General features: G+C 42.2%; 1 protein-coding gene across 1 annotated transcript; it reads right to left on the minus strand.

Moving 5' to 3' along the window:
* Nucleotides 1-924: 924 nt before the first annotated feature.
* On the minus strand, nucleotides 925-22,791 carry cfdp1 (craniofacial development protein 1). The gene is made up of 7 exons (XM_022763010.1): nucleotides 22,464-22,791; nucleotides 19,198-19,324; nucleotides 17,390-17,618; nucleotides 15,742-15,851; nucleotides 11,393-11,524; nucleotides 4,925-5,083; nucleotides 925-2,106 (listed from the first exon to the last, which is right to left on the minus strand). Exons 1-7 carry the CDS (start codon nucleotides 22,531-22,533, stop codon nucleotides 2,019-2,021), a joined length of 915 nt encoding a protein of 304 aa, XP_022618731.1. The 5' UTR covers nucleotides 22,534-22,791; the 3' UTR covers nucleotides 925-2,018.
* Nucleotides 22,792-22,847: the final 56 nt, after the last annotated feature.

Below are 22,847 nucleotides of genomic sequence, written 5' to 3' on the forward strand. Positions count from 1 at the left end.
CCCTTCACCTTTTGAGTTCTGCTGGGTGTTTGTCATGTGTCTTTTGCTTTATCTTCAATGTAAGTATCATTTCCTTTATTTCCTTTTTATCGTTGGGACAATGGTATGTTTAAAACAGATATGGAAGTTGATTGATATCGTTTAATCTAATCTATTTATTTATATTTCATGAAGTAATGCTAATCATTATTTGAATTATTTGTGCTTCTAATGCAAACCCTATTGTAGCCAAGTTCTATCTGAAAGACATGCTGCTAAACATGATGTGAACGATGCAGGGCTCCAAATTTATGGATTTGCAAAAGAAGAAGAATCTATTTAAATGCCCAGTGTTTAGGATCTAGTGGTGAAATTGCAGATTGCAACCAAATGAACAACCCTCCCCTCACCCCTCCCTTTCCAAGTCTGTCGGAGAATCTGCAGTGGGCTGCAGGTAACGTAAAAATGCAAAAGAACCTTGATCGGAAGGTCCACTTACTTCAACAAAAGGTATTAAATTGAGTATTTTCTAAAACTACATCTGACTAAACTTCTGATGACGGCTCTTTAGGTGAATGTGACCGTCGTAATTTATTACAACAATAATGGAGCTACATAAACAACAGTGTTCTTCCTGTCCTATGAGTCAAATCAAATATGAACCATTTATGTGAAATTTCATCTTAATAGCTGAATGAAGTCTTGAGTAATGGCTAAAAAGCGTTTTCTGAGGTCACATTGACCTTTGACCACCAAAATCTAATCAGTTCGTCTTCAAGTCCAAGTGAACATTTTTCCAAAAGTTCCCTTAAGGTGCTACTGAGATATTGCATCCACGAGAATGGGAACTACAGACGGACGGACAGATAACCTGAAAACAATACGCCTCTGGCTCCAATTGTCAACTGGAGGAATGAAAATAAAGCAGACTTCAAATGATCCGTTTGTGTTTATTGCATATTTGATATTTACAGAGAACTGTATAAAGACAAGAGATCAAACATCCCTCTCACCTCTCCTCCTGTCCGTGTCTTCGTGTTTGTTCATAACCAGGACAAAACAACAGCTGAGGGACGGGTCGGTGTCAGCCATCAGTGTCCAACAGTACCTGGTAACACTGGACAAGAGTGCCAGGATGCGTTCAGGGAAGAAACGTTCACAAAACGTTCACAAGAGCCTTGAGTTGTGTTGCCTTGCAGCCAGTCGTGGGTGAATTCAGAGCTTTGTTGAAATGGTTGGATCAGTTCAGCAGCTGTGGTCTGGTGCTCTCTTCTTGTTTGTGCAGAATATAACAGAACTAATCTGGGACTTCAGTGTTTAGTCCACATACCAAACAGAGAGAGAAGACGTGATGTCTTAAAGTCAAACATTTAATTATTTATAAGCAGTAGCTTTAACACAACTCTTGTCTGGGGATCTTGTTTCTGTGTTACAGACCATGGACGTTATCTTTAAGACTCCAGGTATTAACATATGATCTGGATTACAGACCTGCGCTGCCCTCACACACGTCACGTGTTAATGCCTAAGCTTTAACTTTGAAAGGAAAATTCATGTTGGTAAAAACGAACCAGATCCTCACTAACTGCTTTATTTAACTTGTTGTGCTCGACTGTCTGACAGCTGTTAAACTGGTGAGTATGATGTTTTCATTACAAAGAGAAATAAAGGACAAAATTACAAAAATAAGAACAAAGCTGTAATAAAACTAAATGGTTCTTTAACCCTGAAGCTGAGTCCTGGTCTTCAACAGGAAGTAGGAGAGAATGACCTCACTTCCTAGAAACGCCCTCAGTGAGAAGGTTGGTTCCCACGACGATGGAAGCACAGAACAGTCAGAACACAACCATGACACAAACTCTGCCTATTAATACCCCGACCTGAAATAGACTGAAGCCACAGCACCAGAGAGCTCCACAACTCTGTCATTAGAGACAGATACAGGCAGTCCAACATCTGTTCCACTGTATGTGTGTGTGTGTGTGTGTGTGTGTGTGTGTGTGTGTGTGTGTGTGTGCGCGCGCTGTCAGTCTGTGTCATCATTTCATGTTGTTCAGTCGCACTGCTTTTTCTAACTCAAACTGGCGATGGTCGACTCGCTCCAAGAAGTTCTTCCGCTCCACATACCTAAACACACACACACACACACACACAGAAGGAAAGACAGAGAGCTTTAGACATACTTTTACCATCAAAAGTACAAACACACTGAAAATACAAATGAGGACAAAGAGTACAGAAGCAATGTGCCTTCTCTCTCTCTCTCTCTCTCTCTCACACACAGGCTCTGATACCATACTTAACATGTACTAACTTCCAACCAAGCAGAAGAATGGGAGCTAATTTAAAAACACTCAGACACAACAGGGACTCAAATCAATTTATACACACACACACACACACACACACACACACACACACACACACACACACACACACACACACACACCTACACCACTACACACACAGCAGGAAAAGCTGTGTAACTGCTTTCTGTGCTGAAATGGAAAAAGTGGAGAGAGATGTGGGTTAGTGGTAGGAAAATGTGTGTGTGTGTATGTGTGTGTGTGTGTGTAGGGGGGGGGGGTCTCTGGAGTACCCAATCCTCCATCTCTCTCTCCGTCCTGACTGAAGCAGGACTCCTGCTCCTATGTTTACACTCTCTTCTTTCAAGCTGTTGCTTCATAATTAAAAACTCTCTGTCAGCTCTGTGTGATTATTGACATAAAGCATAAAAGCCATCATGTCAGATGAATTGTCACCAATGTAACATATTGAAAAAAAAATCTAACAGCTATTGGTTCTCTGCAACTCTTCTTCTTCAAAAAAAAAAATCACCTCCTGGTGGTTGTCTGCCTCCCCCACTCAGACTAGTCTCAGGTTTCATCCCTGTTTAAAATGTCATAATTGTGTGAAGTCTTGAATAATGGCTGAAAAGTGTTTTCTGAGGTCACATTGACCTTGACCAAAAGTCTAATCACCAAAATCTAATCAGTTCATCCTTGAGTCCAAGTGAATGTTTTCACATCCGGTGGCAGCCGTATCCAATGTGTCATTAGTCCATCATATGTGCTAACTGCTCACTCCTGTAGGGGATGTAACTGAGACAGCCTTCTCTCTCAGTATATGTCTTTTAATATCATGAAAATAAAATGATCCATGTATGTGGTGATAGGCACAATGTCTGACATAATAATCACATATGAATTAACAGTAGACCAAACTCTAATTTGAACACTGAAACAAAAGGCTTTATACTATTGTTGCCTTGTAAAGTGAATATGACGAGCATTCACTTTACAGATAGATAAAGATCTGACTGTGGTGTCTGTCACTGAACTGTCACACAACCTTAAAGAGCTGGAAAACACAAGATGTAAGTCACACCAGCATTTAGAACAGTAGCACTGAGACACTGACTGACAGGATTCCATTGAATATCAGCACATCTGGATGCACATGTTCTGTAGTCAGTCAGTCAAAGTGAAAACAGGCTGGTTTGTACAGCAGGACAAGGATCCATAGCAGACCTCAAAATCCACCATGAACCACTTCAGCAAAAGCAAGCTGAAGCTTTTGGAACAGACCCCGGACCACCCCCACCTGAACATCACTGAAAACCAGTCTTAAATCTGCTGTGTGAGCAGGACAGATACGACGTGAACTGGTCTGCAAGAAGCGGCCGAAAATCCGTATAGAATGGAGAGACTGAGCTGCTACACAAAGTGTTTGCAGGCTGGAATATTCACCGATCAACATTATACTGACTTATTGCTGAGCTCTAACTGCACATAGCCACACCCCCATCCCAAATTCATGTACAGACGTAGCTTAGAGGCCAATTCCTGGTTCAGCCGAGGCGCACTGAACCTTCTGCAGTTTTGTGATGCAGTCAAGTGGGACTGCTCTTGCAGGAATGACACTGACAGAGACGCTAAAAACATTGACTGAGCCGGTAAAGACAATAATGGAGCTGGTAAAAACAACCACCGAACTGGTAAAAACTTTTAAAACTTTGTGTGTTTTGACAGCCCCATGTCCAGTCCACCTGTGCTCTTGTCTCATCTCTTTCTTTGTCTGAGGCCTGTTTAGACTAAAACATGGTTTCTTCTTCAGTGGAGGAAATTTTGGAAGGTCGCTTTCACCTGAACGCTGTGTGTCACACTGTGACATCTCACCTGTGGGCGGAGCCTGTGTGTTTAACATGGGGTTTTAACAGCAGTTTAAACTCACATGCACTAACATGCACGGCCACCAGACCTGCTACCAAAACAAAGACTCAGATTACAACACCACACACACACACACAGAGGGGGTGTGACTTCATTCTCTGCTCAGGACGCCGTTACTCCACTATATCTTTATGTAGAGAACAGCTGCTTGCTGCTGTATTATTGTCATGTAAATCTCGTTTACAGAACCTTTAAGGTTAACAGATCTAAGACTCACACTGGGAAATGTGGACAGGAACAGATCAGATGAACAGACTAACCATACCTCCATAACCTCAATATCAAGCAAATAGCCAAAAAAAAACATTGAGACTGGTTGACAGGTGAGTTTTCCTCTACTTCTGTAGTGAGATAAACCCTGAATCTGAATATGAGTGATGCAGACGACTTTGACTGCATCAGAGAGCAGAGGGGAAACGTGTGTGGAGTGAAGGAGGAGGGATCAGTGTGTTACTACTTCAGGTCACTGTACAATCTTAAATGAAACTGAACAGAATCCATGGTGAGCGTGACTGTGTGCTCTCAGTAGAGGAGAAGAGAGGGGGAGGGACAGAGGTGATAATGCTGGACTGACATTCAGTGACAGCCCTCACGATGTTTTAGAGTTTTTACCCTAACAATATATTTCAGTGAGAAAAAGTAAACTGGGGAAATATTTTGTAATTTCCAGGATCAAACTGCCCCCGGACCACCACACACTGACAGGATCTTACCCCTCTCTGCCTCTGTTGTGGATGGCCAGCTCCTCTGTGATGCCCTCCTCTGATTTAAAAGCGTCCCAGTCCATCTTTGACTTCTCCAGCGTACTCATCTTCTGCTTCTTCCCCCCAATACGACTCAGGACGCCCGACACGCCTGCAGGCCGCTTCGCACTGCAAACACACAAGAGGACACAACCTGAAGAAGACACACACACTGCAGGTGCTGAAGGGTTTCCACTACACACAGCAGAGAGTTTATGATGAACAGGATTCATTCTAACGCACTAAACTACTTTCCCACAGAAAGACTGTTTACAGCAGGCAGACACTGTAAACTTCAATTCAGAGCCTCTGCACTGTCAGTGATCTGTTGCTGATGATGAGTCAGAGTGTGACAGAGCAGCTTCAGTTCTGTTGAGGCCAGTGGAAGCAGCTGTGTTGTACTTGCTGGGGTCGGTTATATACAAAGAATTGCCGCATCAGACACAGCAAACTGCAGAGTGATGGAAGAACACCTGTAGAAATAATGAATTACTGGTGAGCACAGCTGGTCCATTTGCTTGTATGTATCAACTGCATGGGTGCTGGAACCTTCCTCTTATTGGTAGGATTCTTATTAATCGTCCTTTTCCTCTTCACGTGACCTGCAGACAGCTAGCCCCAGAGATGAGTCGACAAAGCCTCATGCAAACATACCTGCTGCTAGAAAACAGCAAGTTTATTACAAACTTATAATCATTAACTTGGTGACATGAGATTCTCTCTGGGCAGTAAGTGAACAAATGTGTCTGAACAGTCTCTGGTTAAACACAGACAAAACTGAGATTACTGTCTTTGGTGCAAAAGAAGGAAGGGTTTGGAGTTTGCACTGATTTGTCTCTGAAAATGACAATTGGATGACCAATAGTTTAACTTCAGTCAGTGAAATTCACATTAACAGGGCTGACTCCACAAGTATCAAGAGGATTCTAGTCCAGGCAGGACTTAGAGAAACGGATCCACGCCTTCATCTCCAGCAGGTTAGATTCAACAGCTGCTGCTAGAGTCCTGAGCAGGAGAAGTGAACACATCACAGCAGAGTGGAGAATAGACACAGCATCTACTGAGCACCACAGAGCTGAAAACTGAGACTTGTTCTGACTTTAACCACCTTTAAATCCGCAATCTTTCTTTTACTGAACCTTCAATCCTCATCATGAAGTCAAATCAAGTCAATTTTTATTTGTATAGCGCCAATTCACAACATACGTGATCTCAAGGCACTTTCCAAATAGAGCAGGTCTAGACCTTCTCTTTATAATATTATTTAAGACCCAACAATTCCCACCAGGAGCAGCACTAGGCGACAGTGGCAAGGAAAGACTTCCTTTTAAGAGGCAGAAACCTCGAGCAGAACCGGACTCAGGGTGGGCGGGGCCATCTGCCAAGACCGGTTGGGAGCTAGAGAAGGAGAAAGGAGAGAGAGAGGCACATAGCCTGGGCGCTCATGTGTTTGAGAGAAAGAACAAATGGTTAGAATGATGCAGTGATATTCAGAAAGTTTCCAGGGATGAGGTCCCACCCGCCGGTGGTAGGATGGCAACAGGTACAGAGCCTGAGTATGTTAAAGAATAAGAAGCCGACTGAAAGTTAAGGCATAAAAATACATTTTAAGTTTAGATTTGAAAGTGTGAACAGAGTCAGACAGTCAGCCTGACAGAGTCACAACATCAACACGCTGCAAAAATGTAAGGTTCTCATGTGTGTGTGCAAGTGTGAACCATCTTCTCCTCCTGTTCTGTATTCATGTCTCTGTTCTTCACTGTTCAATTTCCATTACAAATTTTTATTTTAATATTTTGATGCTTTTCTGTTGTATGCATGTGTTTTTAATGTATTATGTAAAGCACTTTGTCTTACTGAATGAAATGTGATATACAGATAAACCTGCTTGGCCTCATCATTCAGCCACTGTGGACCAATCAGTTTTGGGTTCAGCACATGGACGAAAATAAGCAGACAAAGTCCACAAAACCTGACATGTTAGGATTGATTTGGTTAAACCACAACAAAATACTCAAAAAATTACATGGGTTTAAAGTCCACACAAACACACACAAACACACACACAACCAATAACTCAGCTGCAAATAAAACATGACAGGCTGAGCGTGTGATAAATGATTCTGTTTATATGTGTTCCACTCTGTAGAGAGGCTGAGAGATGAGTTTAAACATCACAACAACAGGTCCGTTCAACACTTCAGTGCCAATTTAGCAAAAAGAAAAAATACTAATTTAGTATTTAACTTTGTAAAAAAATATTTTTGCTGCTCAGAATATTTTTTTGTTGCTTCGTTTCCAATTCGTCCATCATCACAGTTTTATTCTGGTGTCACTGCTGCTCGTCCACATCTCTGGTCCATGAAGTGATTGACACAGTATGAGGAGAGTTTTCTTTGAAACTGAGAGCTGTAAATCTGTGAAAGCATCATGATGATCCACTGGAGACCACAGAGCTTTTCATTCACTGCAGCAGGACTGGACTCAGACGCTGTTAATGACTGAATCATTTACACACTGTTGTTTTGATATTCCACACTTAAACACACACACATGAGAACATTACATTAATGCAGCGTGTTGACGTTTCAACCAGAGGTGACTCTGTTAGGCTGCCTTTACACTACTATGTTTTCATTTTAAAACTAAATGATCTCGGTCCAGACGAACACACCTGAAAGCACATACGTGAGCATTCATGTACACTGGGCATGTGTGGGCCGGTGTAAACAGGAAGCACATTGTCTTCTCTGCAGATGATTAGTTACAGTGAATCATCTGAACAAGGAACAGCAAAGCCAGCTGTACAATTAGTAGCAGTGTGGATGGCAGGAGTAAACATAGGAAAAGAGATATACAAAAATGTAGTGTGGCTGTGTCCTTAGATTTATAGTATCAAGTGAGAACTATATCACTGAACATCTTGGTTCTTTTCATCTGTGTCCTGTTCTGTGCTGCCAGGCCAGCTGCTGGAATACTCCTTTGTCAAGGAGTGTGTGTTTGTGTGTGCGTGTGTGTGCGTGTGTGTGTGTTAGCCCATGTCATTGTGCAGCCTGAGATTTGCATCCTGTTCATGAATAGATCAATAAGTAAAGTGTGAGCTTCCACTCCAGCCAGCTGAGTCTTTTCATCTCAGCCATTAATATATCCAGATATTACACGTTTCTGTGACCTCTGTGAAGCATGAGAGGCTTCGGCTTCATCTTGTTTATCATTCTTGTATCCGTTTCCTTCATGGGACAAGTCTGACTGAGTAACCTCAACAACCAGCAGTGAAGCCACTGAGAAACTGGCAGTGTCAGTAAAACTAACATCGTCATTCATCATGAAGAAGCCGGGGTGTATATAGGTCAATACATTAGGTTCAACATAGAGCTAAATATTATATTAAAGGAGCAGTTCACCGCTTTCTTTCTGAGAGAGATGTAGGGTTGATTGGATCAAATTCATGTCAGAGTCTTCAGTTTGAGCCGGACTGAGGATGTGGTCTTAAAACCTGGTTCTGTCCAGGAGCCAGTTTGACAAAGACAACTCAGACCGGTCTGTAGTGTTGGTCCAGTTTTACTGTTGCTCACAGATCAGTCTGATGTTTGTCAGACTGTTTCACAAAAACAAAGACTGACTCATTTTAAGACAAAAACATTAGAAGCCCTACCCCCAGGGAACAATCAGACACCTGTGCTGACCAGCAGCACCCATCAACTAAAAACAGGAAAACATGGCTAATGTGACTAACATTGTTATGGAGACAGCAAACAGAAGGATTTTTTTTTTTTTTTTTTTTTAAATTGTTTCACACTTTGTTGTAAAGTGGTACAGAGGTGCAGTAATGTGATGAAATGAACAGGCTATTGCATTGGTAGTTACTGCTGCTGGAGCAGAGTGTTAACTTGCTAGCTTACTTTTGGACGATAGTAACGTGGTTTGCTAATCAATAAATAGCTAGAGTTAACGTCAGTTAACGTTACTCCCACTTTAAATTCATCAGGGAAATTTGGAAATATTAACATTATGAGTATTCAGGTGTTGTTTTCACCTGCTGGCTGTGTCATACATTTTATTGACGTCTGGTCAGCCAACGTTTGCCCTGCTTGTAATAGTCACACAGAGTTACTAAACTGAAATGAAAGTGTTCATTTATGCTGCATGCCATCTTCATTTACTCCTGGCCAGTAACATCTAGGCTGATGTCTACATGTCTAATCTTCAATCTTCTTAATTTGTCAAAAGAAATTTTTAACACTGGTGAGATTTATCAAGAGGTGTGAGCATCAGCCTACATGTGAATATCCCTTTGTAATTATACAGGGCCAGCCCAAAACCTCTACTACACCATACTGCAACCTCTGAACATTACATGTCTCAGAACTGATATTAATATAGTCAAGCAGATGAAAAGAGATTTTAGTAGAGGCATTTCTAGGTGAAATCTCCAAATTTTCCACCCCAACCCTAAATAAAAAGTTCTAAACACACACATAATAAAATTCAAACATTTCTGATATATAAATTACATATAGACAAGCTGTGAATAGAGCTGTTTCACTGAGTTTAGTAAATCTGTGTCAGTACTACATTCACCCACCAAATGGAGGCAAACACATGTAATCACCTGATCGCTCGGGTAGGGACACCGTGCAGACATGAACACAGACGGCTGGATGGAGTCAATATGAAAGCGAGACACTAGTGGATTGTCAGCACCAGACAAAACTTGCCCATGTGTGCTGTAGAACACATCATGCAGCTACATTAAGCGTATTGCATTTGCAGTTAATATTTTTTGTTTGTGCAATAATTTTTAATGTCTTCACTGGTTTCTTTAACATTCTTGTGCAATGCCTCATTTATATTGTATTTATAATTCATTTTATGTCACTTGTTTCTTATACTGTTTTTATTTGGTGGATTATTTTCTATCTAAAAGAACAGAAAATCTCAAAGACAAAGCTGTGCAGTTTCTGTGTGAGTGTATGAACATTGGTTGTGAAAAACTGACTGTGATGCCAGGGGGGCGCCAGCTAAAATCTTGCCTAGAGCACCAAATTGGTCAGGGCCGGCACTGACTGTTAGTGTATGGATGTGTTGGTCAGTGAGCTTTAGAGGTGTGCATAGGTTTATCTTTGAACTGTGGACAGAGCCGGGTGAGCTGTCTGTCCCTGTTTTCAGTCTTTGTGCTCAGTTCACCTCTGTACTGAACACACACACATCAGACTGATGTCTGAACATCTCGCCGGCAGAGAGAAAGGGTTCTTTAATGTTCGTTCACGGGACAAAACAAAACTGCCGATTCTGTTGTCAAAGAAATGTGCTAAATCACTGCTACTCTGATTTCTACATTTTTAGTTTTACTTTCAAATCAAGAGAAATCATGAACTCAGACCTGCTGTTAGACCCATTCCTGTCGACCCCTCCCTCTGTACTGTAGTAAACACACCACTGTGTGACGTTACATAACAGCTACACTATTATCTCAATCTGCAACAAACAAACTTCAAAGCTCTGTGCGTGTGTGTGTGCGTGTGTGTGTGCGCAAGGTTAATGAGGGAGTGGTGCTGATGGCTCTTTCCTGTTGTACAAGTTGTCGCCTCTTCGTGCACACACACACAAAAACACGCACACACACAAACACAATATGGGGGGTGAAAAGAGTCATGGAGGATGTGTGATTGTTTACCAAAAGTCCTGTGTGTTTGTGTGTGTGTGTGTGTGTGTGTGTGCGCACATGTGAGCCCTACCACACAGGTTTGCATGTGTATGTATGTGTGCATATAGAGCATCTAAACCCATACAGATGGACACTCTTTTCACCAAGCACGCACGCACACACACACACACGCACACACACGCACGCACACGCACACACACGCACGCACACACACACACACACACACACACACACACACACACACACACACACACACACACGCAAAACTGGACTGAGATAAAAAAGGAAATAACTTGTGGACACACTGTACTTCCTGTCTGCTGGCAGATGATTTCCTGTTTCCTGTCTGGGGTTTTGGAGGGAAGATGCACACATCCCAAATGATTTATTGCCATGGCAACAAAAGGTATTAAAAGAGGTGGAAAAAAAGCACATGCACACACTCACACACACATAAATGGAAATTCCATTACATTGATGTCTGAATAGAAGCTCCAGCACAAAATAAATTTCCCCGTAAACTGTAACACACACACACACACACACACACACACATACACACACACACCTGCTGGACTGAGGCTCTGGCCTCAAACAGCAGCTGGTCTCTGGGTGCTGTGGTAACATCTGTCCCCAAGACAACTTGTAGTGCCATATTATCATATATTATTACATTAGCGGACATATTGTAATCCTCATTTGCAGATGTTGGTGTGGGAGTGAACGTCATGTGTGAAGGTGTGTGTGCTTGCGTGCATGTGTGTGCGTACCTCGGGCCAGGAAGAGGTGGTTCAATGGGGGGTGAGCTCCTCTCTTCGTCTTCAGTCTTCTCCTGTTTGGTGTTTTGACTTTTCAGAAAACTCTTAGCTTCTCTGGAGTCTGCTGACACCTGTTGACTCACCCTGTCAGAGGAAACAGACACAAACTCTTTCATCAGGAGACACAGAAAACATCCTGGTAAGAGGAAACAGGTCAAAATGGTTAACTAGTAGTATATTTTTATCTTCTGATGTAATGACTGATTAGTTGGACTAATTAAACATTCGATTCATCTCACTGCAGAATATTCAGTGGTGTTGTCTCTGCCTTAATTGGTGCTTCGTGTGTTCAAATACTATGTTGTTTGATGATAGCAGCCTTTGTTTGATATTAAGTTGAATTGCGTAATTTACTTTATTTGTTCTGTTGAGAATGTGTATAATTTTAACTCTGCGGACACCACGTGTTCCCTATGCCTACGTATACTGCACACGTGCATCATGAATCAAATCAAAATGGCCACATTCATGCAAGACAAAGAAAAGCTGCTTTGTCTGCTGTACTTCTTCTTTTAAAGATGAACTGAAGAGTTGAGGGTAGCGGAAAACCTCCTCACACAGCCTCTCTTCAAACTCAGTGTCCATGTTTGTTTTCCAGCTCATGTGCAGCGGGTACCTTTGTAGCGTAGCGGCCGTGTGGACGTACCAAACTGGTGGGTACGCAGACGTCTAACACCAGAGCCTCGTGTACACCCAACAATGACAACATTTACGTGGCGTAACATAAATTGGCGTAAGTCAACATGAGTCTGTTGATGTGTCTCAATAAATGTACTTCCATACACACACTTGCTATTTTGAGTGCTTATGTGCATTCAAATTGACAAGTATGGCAACATGCAGTGTGTTATAAATACCTGGATGGTGCACTGAAAACGGTCCAAAAACTGATTGCAAAACAATGGACACATCTCACCCTCAACGGTCGTCATCTTGGCTACATAGCAGAAGGGGAGGGACCGGTGCAACCTAATTTCCATGTTGCATGACACAGGGGGCAGGCAGGAGAGTAAAACTTTCATTTTTAAGTCAGGCGAGCAAAGGCGGCGACAACTGAGGTCACATGTTGTGATCTTCATTTTCGGTGAAAGCACAACAGTAGTGTTTGTAATGAGACAGTGCTACCCTGTTGAAATGCATGCACTGAGCCAGTGAGTGTGTATGTGCCAGCACAATGAGCCACCATCAGGAAAACTTCATATCGTGGGGCCAGTCCCTGAATCCCTTATAAGGACCTGGGGAGAATTCTCCTGGTTGAAAACAGCTCTTGAGAACCTTCAGCCTGTAGATGGGACGAAGTTGTTCAAATGCCAGATACTCATAGACCGTCAACTCTCTGCACAGACACCATGCTCCCAGCATCCACAGAGGTGAATTTGAGGCTTTTGAGCAATTAACTCTACAAGTCCAGGTGCTGGTTGGAAAACCCAAGACCCTCTGTGCTGAACTCAGGTGTGGATCACATGTGTCCCGCCTGCTCAGTAAATTACCACCAGAACTGAGATTGTCATTCTGCCGCCAAATATTCCATAGACCAGGTGATTTTTCAGACTGGTTCCTTTATGAGTCCTGGTGTCAGGACGAAGAAGGGGTGAGGAACACTGATGGATCCGGGGGAGCCACAAAGTGTTTCTACTAAGAACCCAATGACTCAACAACAGACATCACTAAATAAAAGGAACAAATCAGAGCACTCCATTCTAGCAGGAGACGGACAGATGGATGGTGCAGTGTCAGCAGTAATGTGGACGTTGTACAGGACTGTTGCGGTGAAGAGGGAGCTGAGCCTGAAGGCAAACCTCTTGATCTTTCTTCCAACCCTCACCTCTGGCCATGAGCTCTGGGTAGTGACCAAAAGAATGAGATCGCGGGTACAGGTGGCTGAGATGAGTTTCCTCTGTAGGATGGCTGGGCTCAGCCTAAGAGACAGGGTGAGGACCTCGGACATCCGGACGGAGCTTGGAACAGACATAGTTCAGGCATCTGATCAGGATGCCTACTGGGTACCTCTCTTTGGAGGTTTTCTGGACACTTCCAACAAGGAGAAGACCCCGGGGAAGAGGAAGAACTAACTGGAGGGATAACGTATCCCATCTGGCCTGGGAACACCTCGGGATCCCCCAGGAGGACCTGGAAGGCGTTGCTGGAGAGAGGGACGTCTGTCTGGAATACCCTGTTTAGCCTAATGTCACCGCGACCCAACCCCAGATAAACGGAAGAAAATGAATGGATGGATGGAAATTTAGAGCATCTGTGACAATGTTGAGGAGCACTACTTCAATTTCAGACCTTCTCTACAGAGCAAAGAAGGTGGGATACAGGACAAGAAGAAACGCTGGAGTTGCAGGAGATGTCACCGAACGTTCCAGCATCTGCCAAACACAAATTTAATCTCCACAGCTGCAGAGCTCACTGCCTCCAAACCTCTGTGTTAGAAGGTAAATTATAAAACAGCACGCGCGCGCACACACACACACACACACACACACACACACACACACACACACACACACACACACACAGTAAGAGACACACATCTGTGTCCATAGTGTAACTGTGGGGTTAGAAAGGACTATATGAGGAAAAACCGCTGCATCCTCTGGGAACATCAGCACTGCACAGACACCACAACCACTTGCATCCATCAAGAGGGCTGAAAGGCTTTCCCTGTTATGCATGCTAATTATATTCAGCCATAATTACACAGAGCAGAGCACACAGCTCCACAGATGATGAGGAGCAGCATTTTGAAAAGGCGAGTTTCTTCTCAGCGAGAGAAAGACATCCGAGCTCCAAATATTAAAAAACTGAAGAGACCAACCATCAGGTTCAGGTGATGGGTGTCTGGATACCGTCTGACATATTGTCATGTTTGGACCTTTAACCAACTTCACTGCAGAATAAATGTTCAGACATAACACATTGGAGTCAGTAGCATTTACTGTGGCTCTGGGGACTGGCTACAACCATCATCCATGTACTAATCTGATGCTGCTGTAATTACAGAGCACACAGCTTCATACATAATGAATCAGATGAATTATACCCAGGCTCATATTTAGTCTCTGAATAAAGCCTGCTCACATGTAAACAGTTAGAGGGGGACATTACTCGCCCCACATAACTAGCAGGGGTGTGGCTGTCTGTGTGATATACAGCACGTTCATCTTATACACTGATAATTAAGACTGTTTTTATGGGAACACTCAGCTGTTTGTGTGGCTCTTATTGAAGGAATGTCATGAGCTGTGATAATTACTTGGGTTCAGTTATGATACGACTGCAAACTCAGACCGTCCCAGGGGCCCATGAGACCGTTCACACTGTCAGCTCCACATAATTAAGGGACAGGATTACTGCTTACAGTGTAGGATCAATTGTAAAGGTCTGGCCTATGAGTGCAAACACGCTGCCGATACTGATTTTAAATGTATTTCCTGTCTTTAGTCGTGTAAATTTGAAAATGTTCATTACATTCAACATGAACCAAAGTGTTAGACAAAATGATTTTACAGTTTTTAGAGCCTAAAGGTTTGTAAAACTTGTCCTGAGGATGGTACTAAGGGAGGGGTGATGGGGTCTTTAAAGTGAGAAGAATTCATTAGCCTGGAAAAATAAGTGTTGACCTGATGGTGGCGCTACAGGTAAGGTCAAGACAGGATAACAAAGGCAAACCACGCAGAGCTGTAGTTCATCCTCGGCTGCTGAGGTAGGTCAGTCACAACAAAAAGGACAAGGAGCGACTGCACCAGAGACAAATTCCACTGATTACAAGTTTCATTCATAAATTACAGACCACTACGAGACAAACCCCCACCATCAAAGACCTGTATTGTGATGGAAACAACATACAGGGAGCTGGACTACCACGGTTCCCTCTGTTCCATTTTTTTAACCAATCATGGTTTCAAAATTTATCATTATCAATTTGTGTGTGTGTGTGTGTGTGTGTGTGTGTGTGTGTGTGTGTGTGTGTGGGGCACCATCTACTGGTCAATATGAGAATGGTTTGGTTTGATCATTATTGTACAATATGAAGTTACTGCACAGAATGGATAAAAAGGCTTCTATTAACAGATTGTCAGGAACTGAACGCAAAATTATTAAATAATCTTATTAGCTGTCATGTTTTTCTAATCCATCTTTCAGTGTTGGAACTTAAAAGCTCTGATTTTATTTTTTTTTACCAAACTGAATTATTTACATGTTGATGCTTTTCCTTCAGAAAACTTGGTTGTGTTCTAAAACATTTTTTTTTTATACTAAGCTAAACTGTCTCAAACTTTTCAGATGATTCATACCTAACTTCTTCTCCAGCGAAGTCAAAAACTTTAGTGATGGTGACTGTTGCAGGTTCCGATGCTTTTGTGTCTGCACTCACAGGAGCAACCTTCAACACCGAAGAAGTGGCCTGAGGATCAAAACAAGACAATCAGTCTGAGAGGGAAAACATGACACACACTGAAAATGCTGCAGGTTTGATGTGTTCTGATGATCCTGTGTATCCTGAGTCAGAGACCAGATGAACAACCACACAAACATTTTATATGTTTGGGTTTTAACATCCTTGAGATTAAACATGGTACCAACTTAGTCATACAGTGAAAGAAAAAGCAGGTGAACCCTTTGGAATCATATATAAATCATTTATGTTTAAATTTGTCCTAAAATATGATCAGATCTTCATCTAAGTTATGAATATGAACAAACACAATCTGTTTTAACTGATAACAAACAGATCACTGCATTGTTCTTGTTCAAACATTAACAGTGTATCTGGAAAGTGTGTGAAGCCCTCCACTAATGACATGAACAGAAGCTAACTGGAGTCAGGAGTTATCAGACCTGGAGTCAGTCAGTGAAACCACATTGGAGGTACACTTTGGTGAAACATCAGCTGGTGTGAACCAGGCCTCACAACAAAGATCTCAGAGAGTGAGGATGAAGAAGAGTTGATGAGCATGAAGCTGAAAGGGTCACAGAGTCATCTCAAAGAGTTCAGACCTTCATCAGTCAGACAAACTGTCTATAAATGGAGATGATTCAGTTCTGTGGCTCCTCTCCCTAGAAGTGGATGTCCAGCTCAACACAGATGATTAGTAACAGAGAGTAACAGCTGAAGGCTTAAAGGAACCGTTGGATCACTGGTTCACATCTCTGTTCATGAGTCGACCACACACAGATCATGGAGTCCTGTTGCCATAGACACCAAAGAGGAAGCTGCTGCATCACTGAGCTGAAGTCTGACTCTCCACAACACTACTCGGAAAATGTTTGATGGACTGATGAGCCTGAGGCTAAACTGTGTGAAGAACATCAGCTCTATGTGTGGTGTAAACAGGTCTCTGCACACCAACATGAAGACATCCTCCCACAGGTGAGGCAGGTGGAGGGAGCATCAGGATCTGGGTCGCTGCTGCTTCTGGACCTGGACAGCTCCACATCATCAAGTTTATCAAGGTTTCTTTCAGGATGATGTCAGGGTGTCTGTCCACCTGCTGAAGCTCAGGAGAAGGTGCTGATGCAGCAGGACAATGACCCTCAACATCAAAGACAATCCATCTACTGGAGTGGTCCAGTCAGAGCTCAGACCTGAATCCAGTGGAGATGTTATGGACTGCGCTGAAGAGAGAGAATCTGTCTGACTGAAGCAGCTTTATAAGGAAGAATGATCCAAACTTCCTCCTGAACATTGAGCAACTTTGATCATCAGCTACTGGGACAGCTGGTTTCAGGTTCAACCAGTTATTAAATCCAAGGTTCACTGACTGTTTCCAGCTGCATTGTGAATGTTTAATGACTGTTCAAACAGAGATTATAATCGTTTGTGTGTTATTAGCTGAAGCACATTGTGTTTGTCTGTACTTGTGACTTAGATGAAGATCAGATTACAGTTTATGAGCAGTTAACGCAAAAGACCATTTCCATTTGGGTCTAGAACATCTTTACCTTCTGTTCGGTACTGGACTGGGAGGTAGGTGTGGATTCTTTGGGTCTGGATCCGACGTCAGACAGGAAACTCGCCCAGAGGTCATCAGATTTCTTCTTCTGTTTTGCTTCATCGTCCACCTCTACCTCAGTGGGTTTTACCAGCTCTTCCTGTGGCGGCTGCACCTCCTCAGCTCCAGCTCCATCCCTCTCCTCCGTCTCTATCTTCAGGACTCTTATCTTCCTCTTTCTGTGGGTGTTTTTCAAGGATAAGGTCATCATCATTGGCATCACATCCCTTTATTAAGAAAAGCCTGAGATTTTTCTTTCATTAAAAATAAAACAAACACCTCTAGCCAATGACAGCAGAGTCAAACATCTTTGGGTAATAAAGCTGCCTCTGAATCATGGTTCTACATCAGTGCTTTGTAACTTTGCTCTGCCTGTGAACTTATTTGTAGTTAATAAATTATAATTGTAGTTCATAAAAAAATACACCATGATTCTGACTAAGGATGGGTACTGAACCCCAGTATTAAACGGGCCCCGGGGCCAAATTTTTGAAGACCATAGTACCGATAAGCTCTGACGTTATTGGTCCTGCTCTTGGTACTGGAGAAATAGAAGAAAGGGGTGGGATCAGCTCTGTGTCACACAGTGGAGCACCATGTGACACACACACACTGGGTGCTGGTGAAGTAATGTAGTAAATCATATCGTATTACATTTCCATCATTACAAAATCAGTCTATAATAGTGATTTGTTCAAAACAATGCTGTTGAAGTTTGTTTAAGCACCAGATCGATAAGAGAACCTTAAAAGTAAGGGATCGATGAGAGAACTGTTAAAGTATCGGATCAATAAGAGAATAGGGTTGTCACGATAGAATTTCAAACTTGATACCGATACCCAGGAAAAAGCTCGATACCATTTTTGATACCACAGGGAGAAAAAATGACAATAAATTAAGAGGCATAAAAATGTATTTAATATAGATTAGACAATGCAATAACATACAACAACATACAAGAATGATAACTTAACAGACGGCTAATGTGGCTATCGGCTAATTGCTAATAGTTAAACAGCTATTTAAACAGTTTATGATACCTGTTTAATACTTCAATGTTGTTGAAACGGGAGCTTTACTGACCTCTCGAAACTCCTCATAAAGACTGGGGTGTCGGTCTTTAAGATGCTTCGCCAAGTTTGTTGTGCTACTAGACTTCGTCGCCACCACTTTGTAGCATTGTTTGCATATAGGCTTATCAGTATCCTTAGCCTTTCCCTGCTCGTTTCCCTCGTATGCAAAATAATTCCAAACGGTACTTTTGCTTTTGTCATTTTCAACTAAAACAGGTTGAAAAGGTCCTTCAGCAGCAGCACTTGCCATGTTAATTTGGTTTTATGCTGGCAACACCAGCCAGCTCAGTGTTGTGAACGTCAACTAGTGTTCATGTGTTTAGCTGCCAGTGAGGGAAGGGGCTGTGATGTGGTATCGATACTGTTGAAAATGAGCATCGAATCCAATACTAACTCTTATTATAAATAAATATCTGAGTATCGATTTTTTTGACAACCCTATAAGAGAACCTTAAAGTACTGGATTGATAAGAGAACCGTTTAAGTGACGGCTCGATGAGAGAACCTTTAAAGTAAAGGATCAATGAGAGAACCTTTAAAGTACTGGATCAACAAGAGAACTGCAAAAGTACAAGATCAATAAAAGAGCTGTTAATGCACCGGATCAATAAGCAGTATGAGTTAAAGCAGTAGTACTGTTAAAATCTTAATGATACCCATCCCTAACTCTGTCAAACCCTCTCACCTCATACTAATGTCCTTTTTCTTCCTCTTCTTCTTGCTGACATCATCAGGGTGTGGCACATCGTCATCCTCGCGCAGAGGGTCTTCCTTTTCACACTCATTAAGGTCATCCTCGCTGAGGTTATCGTCTAAGGAGGAAGAGAACAGGAAGCAGTGGAAATGAGAACCACGAGATCACAGGGATACGTTGCTTTTTCACTGCGGTATGAAAAAATGCATACATTCACAGCCCAGAACACTTTACTGTTGACGCCAGTTTCATTATTGAAGGTTTTTCACACATTTAACCGACCGTGACGTATCAGTGGTGGATAATGATTTCAACCATATCAAAGAGAACCAGGATTCAGTTTGGTATATCAGGCTTATGAACTTCACCTAGACCTTGTAACCTGTCATTATGATGGAGTACAACAGTTGGCAGTATCTGACCCCTCATCAGTCTGTAGTGCTGGGTTGAGCACGTAATTTACATCTTCAGTTCTGACTCGACAGTTGTTTTCTGACGTATCCACCACACTACGTAGCACACATAGTAGTCCATTTCCTGTTGTACTGTTGTTTCCTGAGTACACAACAGTAATGTTTGCAGAAGTTTTTCTTAACTTTATGGAACTTGGTGAAACCATTTTAATGGCACAATGTCACCGGAGTTCTCCAGCTCTCCTGCAAGAGTGTCACTGATGTTGACCTGGTGATGACCTGCACCAGAGAACTGGACCCCAAATAGAAAGGATGGATATGAGGTGACAATCGGCAACTTCTCTGTCTGAACGCCTTGCCCTCTGTTTTCTGTGTCCTGTCGAGATGGTAGGCCTGTGTTGTACTAATGTGTCCCAAAGCCATGTCACAGCCAGCACACATTTGCGTTGGAATAAACACCATGTTGCATGTTTGGTGTCTCTGACACAGAGGGACACTGACTGTAATATAAAGTGCTGTGTGTTGACCATGCTTGGCTGTAGTTATGTAATGCGTATGTCTAGCTGTGAACCTCACAGTGTAGGAAAACCAGCGTTATACTTTATCCCTATTTCGCAAAAAATGACTGAACAATATATTTTCTCATGTTCTGTCCCTCTCTCACACAGCAGTGTGGCCCCTGGTAGTTCCACAGCATACAGGTACAGACTCAGGACTCTGGTAGAGGTCTCAAGGAAGATTTGGGATGCCCTTGTTGCAAACCACATGCCAGCTCCAAGACAGGACTGTGAGGTGGATCATCCCCAGTGGCTTATGTGCTGTTGATGGCAAACAGTATTAGCTCCCGTCTGCTCAGTGAAGGTACAAGAGATGAAACGCTTATCCATTTCATGCGACATCACAGTAAAAGAAGCCTGACGGTTAGTATTATCCTTTGAATTTTAATGATTTTTGATTACCGTGGTTAATTTAACTCACGTTAAGTTCTGTACGTCATCAACCAGCAACAGTCTACCAACACATGTGCGGAAAGCAACGTGGGTTTGTTTTGTCAGTCAAAATATGTAGGAAGGCAATTTTTTAAAAACCCTTTTACAGCAGAACTACTGCGTATGAGCAAGTTTTTAAATGCAGGTAAACCTACTAAAAACAACTGACACCAACACAAACACTAGGGAGAGAGAGTGAGCTATTAGCTGCCATGCAGACTGGAGAAAACGGCTTTGTCGTGTCTCATCCCCAGGTTGGAGCTCCTGTCAGTGTCAGAGCCATGTGAGTTTTTTTGAAACTTTATCAGGGCTGCAGCTCACTCTTTCATCCCTGAACTCAGTGTAGCTGCAGAGTTTCTGGTTTTACAGCACTGTGCTGGACAGGTGACAGGCTCTGAAAGACGTCACAGCAGGAAAATAATAATACACTTGCTATTCTGTTGTTTACAGTGGGCATGCAGCAGGCAAACCCAGTGCTGCTAATGGTCCCTTGTCCTCGTCTGTGACACAGATGTGCTGGACATGTTATTATTTCACTGTTTAAATGCAAACATTCACTTGGTGAAATGATTTAAGGTTGTGTTTTGTTACTTATTGAACATTTTCAGCACATTTTAACAACACCATGATAACAGTGATAACTGTGATCATTTTAGTCACTATAATCATGATATCAAATTTTTATGCCATTTCATCTCTAGAAGGTACAGACACATTATCAGCAATGAAAATGTGGAGGCAGGTGTGAAGGAAACATGTGTCTCGACAATTTCATCAAGAGAACTGCAAGAGATCCTGGAATCATTAGAATGGGAGATGGACGCTGTGGCAGGTCTTACTGATGGCAGAGACCTTGGTTCCCCTGTACTCCACAGTCTATGACAATGCCATAAAGACTACATTCATTTATTGTATCTATAATGTTCAGGTTTTTTGACATTCATAGAATTACCAATTTAATTCAATGAGTAATGTAGTTGTTGGTGGCGTGGTACTGGAGTGCACTATTTTCAGTAATGTTTCTAACATTGTAATATATAATCACCTCTGGATGTAAACATGGAGGACAAAAAATTAGAAACACCTCTTGATATAATGTAGTCCAGTGCAACATGCAACATCACTTTGAACTATGATCTCCGAAATAAACATATCTGATTTTACACATTTAAGACAATGTCATCAAACTGAACATTATAAACTTCGTAAAGGTAAAATTTATGGCAGAGCTGTGGCATTTAAATACAATAGATTGAACAGATGTACCTTACACAGTGGCCACTAAGTCGAACATCTACCATATCTACTTATTTATTTATCACTGGACTAATTTCATTTTGTCAGTAATCAACCTTCACTTTAAACACCAAACTCTGTGTGAATGTGACCAGATTTACGTGTAAATTTGCCATAGCTGATAGGTGAGTGAACTGGTCAGGGAGACGTTAACCTGACAACTGGGAGGACGGTTTGTAACCAGTAATAAACAATGTGCCCGTTAGACTAGGTCTAAAATTACGTTAACCACAGCAAGTACATGCTACTTGATGAATCTAATTCAACCCGAAATTACCAGCAGACTCTATTATTTTGAATCGAGTCTTAAGTCATGTTCATCGAGGTGTGCAAGTTTGAGAAACCAATAAATGATCGTTTTTTTAACGGACTTCTGCACAGTGACACTAAACGCAGGTAAGGACGAGCATGAATGATATATATTGTACACTATATCATGTAGCATGTGTGTTGTTAGTCTACGTGACCTCAACACACGATTAAATTCACTACGTCCTGTAGTAACTCGTATTTACTAATCGCTAAATCTAGCACAGCTCCAGGTGACTCCAGTCCTCACCTGACGGGATGTAGTCTGCGTCTTCATTAGACGAGTATCCGTCAGAGTCGTAGTCAGAGTAGTTCATCATTTTGGAGGAAAAGCTCCTGACTCAAAATGAAGTAAATGAAACAGCTACAAGGCGCCGGTATGTTTCCTACCAGCCTCGGTGCTTTCACAGCGTCACAGACGTCACTCTAATAGACCATAAACGTCTCTTTACTAACAAAAACTGAATTTAAACGCGGCTCTTTTAGTTCTGTGCAAGATAAAAACAAACTGATTGTGTGAAATGTATGAAATGTGGTTCTATTGGAGCTTTTCTGGAAAATGAAGAACACAATGTAACTTCCTGTAGCGACGGCGAGCTCGAAGGCTCAATTCCAATCCGCCCCGCCCCTTTTC

Source organism: Seriola dumerili, unplaced genomic scaffold, assembly GCF_002260705.1.
Source record: "Seriola dumerili isolate Sdu_G_001 unplaced genomic scaffold, Sdu_1.0 BDQW01000465.1, whole genome shotgun sequence".
NCBI classification, from domain to species: Eukaryota; Metazoa; Chordata; class Actinopteri; order Carangiformes; family Carangidae; genus Seriola; species Seriola dumerili.